This window comes from Schistocerca piceifrons, chromosome 11 (assembly GCF_021461385.2).
Source record: "Schistocerca piceifrons isolate TAMUIC-IGC-003096 chromosome 11, iqSchPice1.1, whole genome shotgun sequence".
Taxonomy (NCBI): Eukaryota; Metazoa; Arthropoda; class Insecta; order Orthoptera; family Acrididae; genus Schistocerca; species Schistocerca piceifrons.
The window spans coordinates 58,802,515-58,816,897 of NC_060148.1; the positions used below are offsets into that span (position 1 = coordinate 58,802,515).

A 14,383-nucleotide genomic window follows, 5' to 3' on the forward strand; every position below is an offset into this window, starting at 1 on the left:
TCCAGTTACAGTAGCACCTTCGAAGAAAAAGGGACCAAAAACTTTATTGGCTGAAATGGCACATAAAACATTCACCTTAGGCGAGTCACGTTCATACTGAGTTGTTTCCCGCAGATTCTCAGTGCCCCATATACAGATATTGTGACGGTTGACTTTCCCGTTAGTGTGGAAAGTTGCTTCATCACTAAACACAATCTTTGAAACAAAAGATTCATCTGTTTCCATTTGAGCAAGGATAAAATCACAGAAATCGATTCTTTTAATCTTATCAGCTGCAGACAGTGCTTGAACCAATTTCAGACGATAAGGTTTCATAACTAACCTTTTTCGTAGGACTCTCCATACAGTTGATTGTGGAATTTGCAGCTCTCTGCTAGCTCTACGAGTCGATTTTCCTGGGCTGCGAACAAATGCTTGCTGGATGCGTGCTACATTTTCATCACTCGTTCTTGGCCGTCCAGAACTTTTCCCATTGCACAAACACCCATTCTCTGTAAACTGTTTATACCAACGCTTAATACACCACCTATCAGGAGGTTTAACACCATACTTCGTTCGAAATGCACGCTGAACAACTGTCGTCGATTCGCTTCTGCCGTACTCAATAACACAAAAAGCTTTCTGTTGAGCGGTCGCCATCTTAGCATCAACTGACGCTGACGCCTAGTCAACAGCGCCTCAAGCGAACAAATGTACAACTAAATGAAACTTTATAGCTCCCTTAATTGGCCGACAGATAGTGCTTAGCTCTGCCTTTTTTTGTCGTTGCAGAGTTTTAAATTCCTAAAGTTGTGGTATTCTTTTTGTTGTTACGGGAAGCATTGTTTCTAATGATTACCTCCTGAAGAATTAATATCCTTGTGTTGTTTGTAGAATTTCCACAGAAATACCAAACATCCAACTCAAAATAACTATGATATATAGTTTTTCTTGTATCCATGAAATATGCATTGAAAAGGCTAAGTTATTTAATTTATCTGTCAAAAAGTCCATATGTGTCTTCCAGTTCAAACTTTTATCAAGGTTTAGGCAAAAGAATTTCGCATGACTTGCTTCTGATGACAGTTGATTATTACTGTCTGAAAACTTGGCAACATTTACGCACAATCTTGTTGAAGTGCCTGTCAACTGCTCGAGGCCTCAGTGATATGCTGAATGGTATCCACTAACCCTTCCATTATTTGTATTCCACCCAGGGCATTCCATGATCACAGTTGTTATTACAAAATGGCTAAAACCACATATGGTCCCACTTGCTGGTTGACTATCTAACAGCTTCCAATGGCCAAAAAAATTTTACCTTCAGTGTTTCATATAATTACTGAAAAAATTTAATTGTTAAGAACTAGTCATTACTAGGTATAACCTTGTGTTAAAGGTTTACCACAATAAGTTTGAAGTTAGGCAATGTCTGTATTTGGATGCAGTGGAACTCACAGCATTCATATTACCCACACTATTTCATCCAGTATACGAGAATGAGAGCACCTGACGACCTCCAACAAATATTCCACATAATTTCAAATCGCTTTCTCACTGACACCCCATACAAAATAATGGAAGGAAAAACAATTTTTGTTGTTCATGCAGTACAATTTCAGCATCAGGTATGATAATTTAACTAGTTACTTCTTTACTATTAATTCAATTTGAACAAACTTTGCTGACAGTATCCACATATACCAATGAAAGTGTCTGCAAAATTGTAACATTGTACACGGTCTGTTCAAAAAATTTCTACACTTACCTTTTACTTATTATGCTTAATCTCATTCGAAATACTCTTCTCCACAATTGATACACTGCTCCCAATGCCATTTGTACTTCCAGAAGTAGTTTTGTTACGCCTCACGATGGATCGTGTGAGGCACTGCCTTTGAATTTTCTTTTATTTCATCTATCATTGCAAACCTTTGTCCTTCCAAAGTTCACAGCGGTCATTCTGGAGAGCACAGAGGACGAGACAGCACAGCAATTTTGTTTTTTGTGCAACAGATATGCACCAACAGGGATGAATGTGCAGGTGCGTTACCGTGATGCAAGAGCCACGAATTGTCTCGCGACATTTCAGGCTATTTCCTCCTCACGTTTTCATGCAGGCGTCACAACACGTCCCAATAGTATCATCGATTACCAGTTTGTCCATAAGGTACGATTTTGTGATGAACTGATCCTTCAAAGTCGAGGAAAACTATCAGTGTGGCTTTGATGTTTGACCTGACCTGATGAGTTTTTTATGATCTTGGAGAACCTTTCCTGACCCATGGTGACAATTGAACCTTGGTCCCAACATCACCCAAGTGTCATCACCAGTTATGATTCTCTTAAGGCACATCTTGTCCTCATTTGTGCAATCCAAAAGTTCTTCACAGATTGGAAGGCGAAGATCTTTTTGGTCTCGACTCGTGACTCGTGGGACAGACTTGGCGACAACATGATGCATTCTGAGATGCTGTGCTAGGATTTCATTGCATGATCCACCTGGAATGTTATATTCTTCTGCAGTCTTTCAGAGAGTCAGTCTTTGATTGGAACGCACAATTTCGTTGACGTTTCTGACACGAGTGTCATCAGTAGATGTCGAAGGGTGTCCTGAACGAGTGTCAACTTTAACTTCTGTCAAGTTATTTTTAAACCGCGTGAACCATTTGTAACACCGAGCATGGCTTAAGCACTCATCACCACAGGTCTCCTGCATCATTTGGTGTGTCTCTGTAAAGGTTTTCTTGAGTTCCACACAAAATTTAATGCAGACGCATCGCTCCTCTAGTTCTACCATCTCGAAATTCGCAAACTGTGCGACACAATGTTCTACTCGACACAGCACTGAACAATTACCAAAGGACATACAACAATGAAACTTCTGGCAGTTACGCACTAAACACAGGCGAGTACAGGGATGCCAACCACATTTCACTCCAACACACCGTTGGCCCGAAATTATGAATGTTCCAGAAGTTTTCGAACAGACCTCGTATGAAAAATACTTCTCAACACATGACATCATAAAAACTGAGATGTGTGAAAAGTTAGATTTTCTTAAAAAGGAGTCTGATACTTTAAAGAATTAGGAGGTGGTTAAGACTAAAATAATGTTTCACAAACAAGGCAGCTGAAGACACTTGAGGCAACAGCAAAAAGAAATAAACAGAGGAATAAAAACAGCCTGGAGTTCTTTTGGCAAATGAAACAGGATTTTCAAAACAATGATTCTTGTAGTAGCCACCAGAAAGATCGCGGGAGGCGCACATTGGCACGGCGTGTCACGGGCGGTAGTTGCCGCAAGTAGAGTCCCGTCCACCAGAGGGCACGCGAGAATTCGGACGCGACCTCTGCCGGCGTAACAACAAGAACAACAACAACAACTCCGGCAGCACGGGCCGGGCCCAGCCAGTTATCATCGGGCATGCCTAGGACACAGTCCCGGTCTACGCTAAGTGAAGTGCGACGTAACGTGAACAGTGTTACTACAATTCTGATGCACTGTATTTGGTCAGAGTATAGGATGACCTTGATTACAAGACTCCCCCGCCCCTTTTTTTTCTAGAGGTCTTTTTTCAATCTATTTTTAAAATATTCTGACTAATCAAAATTAGAAAAATCAAGTAATGATTTTTGGAGGGTAACATTTCCACTCTTGAATGTTACCTTAGTTAAAGAAGCAGCATTAATGTTTGTACACAGTAACAGTATCCACACGTATATGATAACTTTCATTGGAAACTTGTTCTTGTACAGTTTGTAAGATGATACAATTTAGCACAAGTTCCTCCTGTGTTTCACTAAACCGCCAAATTTTAAGCGGAGTAATAGACTGTTGTAGTCGCTAGTTCATAGATTCTCGACTATCCCTCACACTAGCACTGTACGAGTCAAATGTCACGTTATTGTTCAAGCAATGTTGATACTGTATTGAGTGCTACAGTGTATCGGGAAATTACGAACCTGTTCGAAAATTTAAGACGACCCCTATACACTCTGTTACAGAATGTAAAAATGTTAACCTTGGCAGCAACAGCTAATCTGTGAATATACGATGACCCTGTATTTTTCGAATGACAAATTTGGGAAAAAGCCTCATCGCATAAGTACAGTATGTGAAAGGAAAATAAGTATATTCCCTTTGTTACTCAAGTGGTCTCCTTGGCGATATATACACAGTTGCCAATGTTTCTGGAGGACTTGGACACAAGCAGGGAAATTGTCAACAGTGATGCTCATAACGCTGCAGTCACTGTGACATCGATATCGGTGGATTCCGCCAACAATGGACATTGGCCAAAACAGCTGATCTTTCCTCATCAACATGCCACAATGTGTGCGGTTGCACTATAGCCAATCTTATCTCCCTACTGCACAGACTTCAGACAACAATTGGCGAATTTCAAATCAGTCTGTTTTCTTTGGTCAAATCGACTAACATTCTCATACATGAAACATGGAGTGTGAAAAACTGACAAGTTTAGTCCAAGAAAGAGTGAGTTTGTGGCATCCTGAGGATGAAAATATCATAACTGGAACATAGTTCAGAATCTATGGACTGAAATCACAGGTTTGTTGGAAACCTCAAATGGGCAAAAATCTTTATTGGAAATATTAGCCACAGATTGCAACTTCAAAAAATAATTAGTTCAAGTGACAATGGTGGCATATCTTATATGCTTATAGCTACTGTAGAGGATCTTTTTTGTTATGGGTTGTCTACAAATTATTATTACCACTTACTTGCCATTTTATGCCAGTAGGGTAATGATTCTGTTAATGTGAAGTGGTTTGCAAATGTAGTGTGTATTACCACTTTTAAGTGCTTTACATTTTCAGAGTATCTTATGCTACAATTTATGCTCGTCTTTCACTCGTGTGCTAAATGACAGTCTGAAGCTTAACTGACATACGTCTGTACAACTTTAAATAAATACAGAGAAATAGAGTGATTATAACTTGCTTTTCAAGGTCACCATGAATTATCTTGAGTATGTAACAGAATGTTTCTTCCATCATCTCCTACATTCATAAAACTTGTCTGCTCATTCCAATAACTGAGTAGAGGGTGTATGGTACTCACCACATAGTTTACAAGACAGGAAAGCTTATTCACATGCATCTGGCGTATTTTTAACAGCAGAAGCTGCTATGAACCACTCATATCCAAGCACAGGGGCATCGCGCTACAAACCCACCCTAAGAGGTTAAAATCTAAGTTACTTCATAAATGGGTTAGGTTCTGTTCTAACCTAACCTCCTCAACCCTGCCAAAAACTGACATAGGAGACTGAACACACTAAACCATGCTGTTGGCCGATGTTCTCGGATGACCTCTCTGGCAACATTGTCTGACTACCGTTGTTACTGCCACTGTGAACGCAGCCTATGCTCATCTGTCACAGTCCGCCGGATGTCTGTGATATCTTGATGAAGCTCTTCTTTCAGTCACCTTTTCACTCACAGAAACAAGAAAAAAACCGCAAGATGAGAGGTCGGGGGAATATGGTGGACATGGGATGGCAATAAGAGAATGTCTGGTAACAGATAAAGTCTGGGGTCTTGTACCGTCATGCAGTAAGAACCAGTCCCGAGCATGCCACAACTCAGGGTGGCGACATTGAATTGCTTGTCACAAAAGTTTCAAGACTTCAATGTAAAGAGCATGGTTCACTGTCAGGGTGTATACGTGGACAAGGAAAAACAATTCCCGGATTTCTCCTGGAATTCCCGGTTAAAAATACACTTTCTCCCGGGTGACAGTATATTTTCCCTTATCAATCGTTTGAATGGTTATGGATTTATACACGGGCGTACAATTTCCCAGCACAGAAAATGAAACTCAGGGAAAAAGACACATTTTGTAAATATTTTTGATGTGCAGCAACATGTACGCTGCGTATTTTCATATTACGAAAGTATACATTGGAATTCCATCAGACTCCACGTGTTACTTTCTGAATCATTGAAATCGAGATTTCGATGCGCTTTTGTAAGCCGTTCATAGCTCGTGTCACGTGATCTCACCAGCCGATGACAGCGGATAGTCAGAGCATAGGACACGTGATGTAGCCAGCCAACAGCAACATCACTATTAAGTAGCACGAACACACAAACAGGGAAAGTTAATAGTTTAAATTAATATACATAGTGTTGCTGCAATAAAAGAAAAGCTTTAACATATCATATTGGTCGCTAAGGTCAATAAGCTGCAAGAGAAGCTAAGCTTTTGCATATACTGATGATCTTTTTTGAGCGTGTTACACTTTAAGATACATCAGACAAATGTGCCAGTAAAATTTTTAATAAAGACATAAATGAGAATGAGATTTTCACTGTGCAGCGGAGTGTGCGCTGATATGAAACTTCCTGGCAGATTAAAACTGTGTGCCGAACCGAGACTCGAACTCGGGACCTTTGCCTTTCGCAGGCAAGTGCTCTACCGACTGAGCTACCCGAGCACGACTCACGCCCCGTCCTCACAGCTTTACTTCTGCCAGTACCTCGTCTCCTACCTTCCAAACTTTACAGAAGCTCTCCTGCGAACCTTGCAGAACTAGCACTCCAGTCTGCAGTGGAGGGCCGAGTCAAACGCCTTCCGGAAGTCGAGGAATATGGCATCCGTCTGATACCCTTCATCCATGGTTCGCAAGAATGTAACATCGAATGAGTTTTTTGCTCACAGCCAGAGACAAAAGCCTTTTCATGTCTTTTAAGAATAGCCTAGAACTCCAAAAACTGGGAATCCTGTACCAGTGTAGAAAAATGTGTGCACAGGTCAGACTAGCCAGATAATATGGGATAGGTGTGTGGAGTACAAGTGTCACACAGATAAGCAACAGTTGTCTATGTCACTAAGGTGGAGCACTATCACTCCAGCAGACATACTACGAATTATTATAGCACCGACTTGTTGAAACTAGAAGTCTAGAATCGTATAAAAGTATCTGTAGAGGCCGAGCTACACGATGAGATGATAAATAAAGACAGCAGAAACTAAGGCTAAGTAAGGCTCGGGACAAGCCTCAGTGTGCTCAAAGCACAATGACAGCCTGTGGGAAGATCCGTTCGTACTGTGCCAACTGGACACCTTAGTTCACACCACAGTGACGTGTCTCCCCTTCGGCAGTGTCCTGACCTCCGTGGTGGTGGCAAAGAAACTGAGGACCACAACTCGTGTCCCAACAGCGCACTTCCCCTCTGCTTCACCAGTGGAACTGACCACAGGTACAGCAGGCAAAAACTCTACAGTGCGAAGGAAACAGCAAACAGGTCGGCATCCGGCAGAAGACAGATCACTCATTGGGACCGACTGAATATAGTAACTCAGCTCGTTGAAATATCGTACCATTTACAGACGGCACCAGTCTGATTACCTGAGAACATTTCATGATCATCTTCAGCTGGAAAAGCCTAAAATCACAGGCAACATTGTTATTAGTGCATAGTCTGCTTTTTAAGTCAAAAACAGACACAATGCAGTCACGTGCTGCTTGTGGGAACATACGGGGACGAGGTGGGGAGAGGGTAACACGGCTAGGTGCAGTCAGGAGGTTAGACGAAGGGCGGGAAGGGGAGAGGTTGCCACTGTGGGAGGGGTGGGAAGGATAGTGGGTACGACATTCCTCATTTCAGGGCACGACAAGTAGTAGTCCAAACCCTGGCGGAGAATGTGATTCCTGGCTGGTATTTAGCCACAAGTGGGATGTTCCTCTGTGGCCAGACAGTGGACTTGGGGAGGTGGTGGGTGACTGGAGAGTTAAGGCATGGGAGATCTGTTTTCGTAAAAGGTCGGGAGGATAATTTGAGTCTGTGACACTAGTGGGAATGGCTGCCGATGTATACAAAGCATTCACTGCACTGACTTAAGCACTGTGTACAGGGAAAAAAAAGAATAGATGCTGGTCCAAGGAAACACTGAAAATGTGGGATTAATATATCCTTGAAAATTTGCTGAAGGATATATTACACCCAGAACCTGATAATTATATCAACTTTCTCTGAATGAACAATCAAACTTGTAATAACGTCTTAGAATTACTTCATGTATCAAAACATATTGTAATCGGATAGATACAAAAAAATCTCCTCACCAGGTGGCAGCGCGAGAATACATTTATAAAGTAGTTAATTTTGCAAGCTTTCAGAACCAGTGGCTGCTCCTGGCAGAAAGATTGAGAGGGGAGGAAGAGGAGTGAAGGAAAATGACTGGTGAGGTTTAGGAAAAGGGGCAGATTTCAGAAAAGTCGTCCAGAACCTCGGGTCAGGAGAGACTTACCGGATGGGATGAGAAGGAAAGAATGATTGTTGAGGGACTGTGACATTGAAAAGTTATGCAAAAATTTCTTCCAACTTCTCAACAAATATCTACAACTTTCAAATATTGGCAACCGGAGCAGATTTTGAACAATGAGTGACATTGTTACTGAAACATCAGAAGCAATAAATAAAGCACTATTTTGTTGCGTTCCCCCTTGTATGTTGGGTACAGAGTTACTTTCTTCTCTCCCCCCCCCCCCCCCCCCTCCGCCTTAACGTCTTCCTGTGTAATATTTGGATGGAAAAGACACAACACCTCCATTATTTTGATAATGGCCTGTGAGCTTTACATTTTGACCATGTAAAGCTTTAATTTTAGTTTCTACAATTCTGCAAACTAAAACTAGAGAGAGATAAATGTCAACAAAAATTTGTTTTCACTCAAAATGCACTGAAAAACATCCAACATTTGTATGGTTTGTCATCTCGAAATCTGGCAAGAGACTGGGTTTTGCTTGACAAACTTAAGTTTGAGTGAAACTTATTTTCACTTCAGCCGTCAATCAAAATCCTTTCAAACACAATGTACACTTGTTAAACACGTCAAACACCGCAGCACATTAACAAATAATTTTACAAACACGTGAAGTTTGACAAATTATTTGATAGTCTACGGGGGCCTTTTCTGCCGACTCCTATCTTTCTTATGTCTACTGTTGACCTCATAACAGATGGATCCCCCTCACATCATTCCGGAGCCTGAGTGACCTGTCCTTCCTTTTTTTACTATCCCTCCTCTTAATTGCACAGAGAACTATCAGCTTCAAAACCTAGGATCTAGGATTAGTGGCTTACATCTCTCAATCAGCAGTACTGGAACTGCCCTTCCCCCCCCCCCCCCCACACACACACATCAGAGGGAAGTAAGTACTGACCACCCGTTCTATCTGTTACTCATTTCATCAGTAACCCCCAATTCTTTGAAGAATCAAACTCCCATCTATAAAACAACTTCAATGACTGATTAGTGTACAAATGAGTTAATGTGTTACATACAGGGTGATTCAGGAGGAATGTCATAATTTGTGTAGTGAATCTACATGTGAAAATAAAGCGAAAAATTATTACGAAAAAGTGTCCAATTTTCAATTGTTACGGAACTGGAGTGGGTTGAAGATCACACACATCCGTGAAAGGAAATGAAGACTCAGGTGAATATTACTTACCCAAATGCTGTGTAGGTGCTGTGGTGGACAAAATAATGGCAGGACAGCCGACTGATCCATCCCAGAAAAGGTGTCGTGGTTCTCCAACAGATGGCAGCACTCTGATGTCACACGAGGCAACTGCTGCAAGCGTACCCAGTGTACAATTGTGGGTCATATCCGTGAGCAGCCTCGAGGCTGTGTGGTTTTCGTGTTTAATTGAACAAGTCCATTGTATCTGTGAATACTGACGTGCAAAATAAGCAGTGTTGTTTGTGTACATATACCGGAACGGCAGTGCTCTTGCGACCGTGACAGAACACCAGAAATGTTTCCCTGATCGACAAACTACCTGTGCCGGGGTACTTCCCAGGATTTTTCACACATTACATGAAACCGGAACACTACACAATGTACACGTAACATCAGAATGTGAGGCCGTCCAGTCACCTGAGGAAAAGTAAACTACTATTGCAATGGTACAATGGAGTCCCACCACCACTACATGGCACATTAGCCATCAACTCATTATTTCACAAATGCAAGTGTGGCGTACATTATATCCCGAGAGCTTGTGCCAATTCCGTGTGCAGCCCGTGCAACGTCTGCATCCGTGTAGCTCACTAACCAGACAACAATTTTGTGAACGATTGGCTGTACACAGAGATGTCGTGCAACACACTTTTATTTACAGATGAAGCTACATTTACACTCATTGGTTTCACAAACACCAGCAATTTTCATACACGGGTGACGGAGAACCCAGATGGCATTAGGGAAACAAGATTCCAATATCTGGTATGTTGCGACTGATGACTTGGCGACAGGACCCGTGTTCCTGCCAAATCGCACGACAGCTGCAGCATACGCACATTTCCCGAGACAAGAACTACCTGCACTTTTGGGAGATGACATTAGAGCAACGATGGTAAATGTACCTGCAACATGACAGATCACCAATTCCATGTACCAGACACATATCCCAGTATCTGAACAACACATCTGCTCATTGGTGCATTGGCTGTGACGGACTCATTAACTGGCCTGCCATATCGCCCAACATAAACCTATTAGACTTTTGTTTCCGGGGATGGTTAAAGGGGTATATGCATGCTACAAAGGTGGATATACATGAAGAACTTGTCGCTCACATCACTGACACTGTTGCTCACATTACACTCCATTCTACTCCACCAACACACCCACAATTCTGCTTTTCCACTTCCCCACCCTCCGACTGCACCTAGCTGCCCTACCCTCTCCCCTCCACGTCCTGCATGCTCCCACAAGCAGGACTTTACTGTTCCCCACCCCTACCCTGCTCTCCCTCCCTCACCACACCCCAGTCTTCTCCTTACTCCCACCACCCAGGTCGCTTGCACAGTTGCTCGCAGTCTGGCTCCGGCAGCCAGAGACAATGGTCATGTGTGTGAGCTATATTTACATGAATGTGTGTGTGTGTGTGTGTGTGTGTGTGTGTATTGTCTATTTCAGAAGAATGCTTCTCAACATAATGCTTACATGTTTAGCAGTCTTTTTGCTGCGCCTGTCATTCTTTTCACAATATTGTCTTTATTCCAACCTGGAATTTCCATTGTTTAATATAAGACGTGTTTCAGTAAATGGCATTAATCACTAATAAAATAAAATTACTCTTGTTTCTGAACATGATCTGTAGAAAAAATACTTATATTACCATCATGTTGTTAAAATGAAAACCATGCAGAAAAATGGATATATATCAAAATAGATGGTAAATTTGGTAAGGAAAGTTCAGGTAGAATGTAAATAATTTAGGAGTAAAGGACGCTACACACCGAATAGTACAAGCATCGAGTTGTCCACACTGTATACCTGTGCAGGTACGTCGAGCCAGCTGAACACGTATTGCCGACACTGCAGTTCAGCAGAGGGATTCAGACGAGTTGTGTTAGGTGGGATGGCTAAAAGAGAGAGAAGGAGGCAGGGAGGAGTAGCCAGCAGCTGGAGGCAACCACTGGGCAGAATAGGAATGCCACACACAGGCACCGGAGCCGCCGAGTTCACGTAGCACCCAATGGTGAGTACGTGAAGGGAACGGAGGGTAGGCGATCGGACGGACGACGGGTTAGCGGTGATCGAGGCCAGGAGAATTACGGGAGCAAAAGACGCATTGTGTAATTCAGGAAAGGTGGTACTGGAGAGAGGATCCAGATGACACAGTCTGCAAAGCAGCCATCGAACTCGAGCACTCTGTGCTCAGTAGCATGTTCTGCCACAGGCTGATAAGTTTTTGACTGTGACCATTCATTTTGGAGGACAATTAGCTAGCGATTGTACCCATGCAGAGTGCTGTGTAGAAACGGCAGCATAGTTATAGTCGGTATATGACGTGGCTGCTTTCACAAGCGGCCTGTCTCTGGTAGGATAGGATAAGCCTTGGACAGAGCTAGAATAGAATGTGTCAGGTGGGTGAATCGGGCAGGTCTTACGTGTGGGCCGTCCACAGGGAAATGACCCATGTGGCAAGTGGTTAGTAGTGGAAGTGGCACAGAGAGAGATCGAGATGTCGTGTAGATTGGTTGGGCAGTGGAATATCACTTTAGGAGGAGTGGGAAGGATTACATGTAGGATGTCCCTAATTTCCAGGCACAATGATAAACACAGACACCGTTCAGTTGCGCCCGTCTCCGGGTGGTACTGGGCAATGAGGGAGAGGGAGGGGGGGGGGGGGGACTTCCTTTGCAGATGGTTGTCTTCAGCATATAGGGCAAGGATTCATCTCAAAACTAGCAACTTTTCATTCTTTCCCGTGTGCCTGTTGACAACTCTCTGCTTCTGCTATTCAGTGAGCGGTCTCCTTTGCTCCGAAACTATTTACTGGTAAATTTAATTTTTATTTTATGTCCAACCAGAAGGTGTCAAAAACTTACTCGATATTCCCAGGTGGTTGAGTAACTGATGATGTTTCCTGCAACAGTTGAAACTGACATTAGGCACCTCCTGCGACAATACTGTTACTTAAAAGTGACATCAAAAATCATTGTAGTTGTCTATTTGTAAAAACAAAGAGATTAAATATAACAAATTACCAAATATTAATACAATTTCTTAGAGCTTCGTGTTATTTTCAGTCAGAATTGCCAATTTCCTTTTGTAAATAAGTGGTTGATGTCTATAACAATACACAAAATAATTAAAATAAAACTATTACTAGAACAATTATATAATATGAAGGCATCAGAGGTGAAATACCTGTCATGTCATTATATTCAAAACACGATGTCTAACTCTTGCTCGCTACCCTAACTGTGTCCATCCATGTACCATCTGCCACTGAAACAAGAAACCCTGCATTCTGCACACAATTCAATGCCCTGCTGCTTTTACGAAGAAACTGAAGCATTTCTATAAGTCACCGACTTACATTTCCTCAGAAATTAAGATGTAGGACCAGTTGTGCTCTGTCAAATTGAAGCATTTGCTCCCATATTCTCCCCTTTACTTGTGTTTCTCTTTTGATTTCTCAGTCACGTCATGCTCTTTTCCCCTCTCTTCATCAATTGTGTCTTCCCCCTCTACTGTTGTGTCCACTGTTGCTAGTGCTCATACTTAAAATCTGCCTTCTTGTAACTTGTCTTTACTGTTGCACTTCTCATGAATAAATGTGAACTGTGTTTATTTTTCTCTTTTAGTGCTGTAGTAATAACTCAACATTTCATAGTGTTTATATTAGAAGTAGCTTATAACATGCTTACTAGATTAAATGTAAAGAAAAATATGTGAAATGCCTGGTTAGCTGTAAGAAGGACCTGATTGTCCTTATCCTACCACGTTAAATAAACTAATAAATAAATGAATAAAAATTGCTAACCATAAAAAAGATGCTCTAACAATTTAAAAAACTATACACTATTGTAAAAACACAGGACTTGTGACCTTCTACAAAAAACACAGAATATGTGCAATACAAACATGGTGGAGGAACTCATGTGAATACAAGGTTTGGGGGAGGGGGGGAAAAAACTGCTTGATAAACAAGAAAACAAACAGGATTAGTGTGCAGGTTATTACAGAAGACAGGTAACAGAAGAACAAATCTCCTACAATGCAAAGATTAGGCACTACACCACGACTTACGCCAGAAACACTTTATACTGTATGAGAAAGGAGAAATAGAAGAACTAGAGAAGAAGGGAAGAAAAATATTACAGAAGCTCTTCAGACAACAAAAACGAAATAATGATTGTGGAAGAGGAGGAAATACGATTATCTACATAAACAGATGGACAAGCTCATAAACATTTTACACAAGAAAAGACTGAAGTTTTATGTGCCCCTCTTTAGAATGAGCACACGAAATGGGACTAAGAATAAGAAAGGACATGGAGGAAGTTGGGATTAATCAGAAAGAGGTCTGGGGGAAAGAAAAAAAAATTAAATGAAGGTTGACAAATTCAAGGAATTCCATAAAAAAAAAACAAGGGCCAAGATCTGCTACATGACACTATCAATAGAAGCTAATCCTGTCATTAGATCATAAATTTAACATACTGGCATACATAGATGACAGTGGAAAAAATCAACAAGAGATTAATTCACTTACTGCAAAATTGTATAACAACTTATTGGCGCAGTAAAATCAAATACTCCATTGTCTCACAGCAAACTAACCATACCGTTAAAACTGAAGCAGATAAGTTCACTTATCTGGGAACCTTGCTAACTATAGACAAAAGCATCACAGAATAAAAAGCAAACTTATTTCAAGAAAATCAAAGATTCCCTTACACAAAACTCTTTTCATACCTGTCCCGGCATAAGCTGGTGAGACACGAACATTAACAAAATCAGAAGAAGCAAAATGTAAACACTGAGGATTGGAGAATGTAAACAAACAAAGGACTATATGGAGAACCAAACATTCTGTCCAAAAATAAGCTAGGAAATTTCAACGG

General features: G+C 41.5%; 1 protein-coding gene across 3 annotated transcripts in view; it reads right to left on the reverse strand.

Moving 5' to 3' along the window:
- Window positions 1-14,383, reverse strand: part of LOC124720031 (zinc finger protein 93-like) — a 71,387-nt gene that overhangs the window by 14,295 nt on the left and 42,709 nt on the right. The window contains exons 5-6 of one of the 3 annotated variants that reach the window (XR_007006042.1): window positions 12,359-12,396; window positions 9,468-9,587 (exon numbers count right to left, since the gene is read on the reverse strand). Coding sequence is in view for 1 of the 3 variants with exons in the window: in XM_047245281.1 (XP_047101237.1) it covers window positions 12,359-12,396 (38 nt within the window). In the remaining 2 variants the exon portion in view is untranslated. Of the gene's footprint in view, window positions 1-9,467; window positions 9,591-12,358; window positions 12,397-14,383 lie in introns of all 3 variants that reach the window. The other 2 variants (XR_007006041.1, XM_047245281.1) reach the window with 2 other exon arrangements.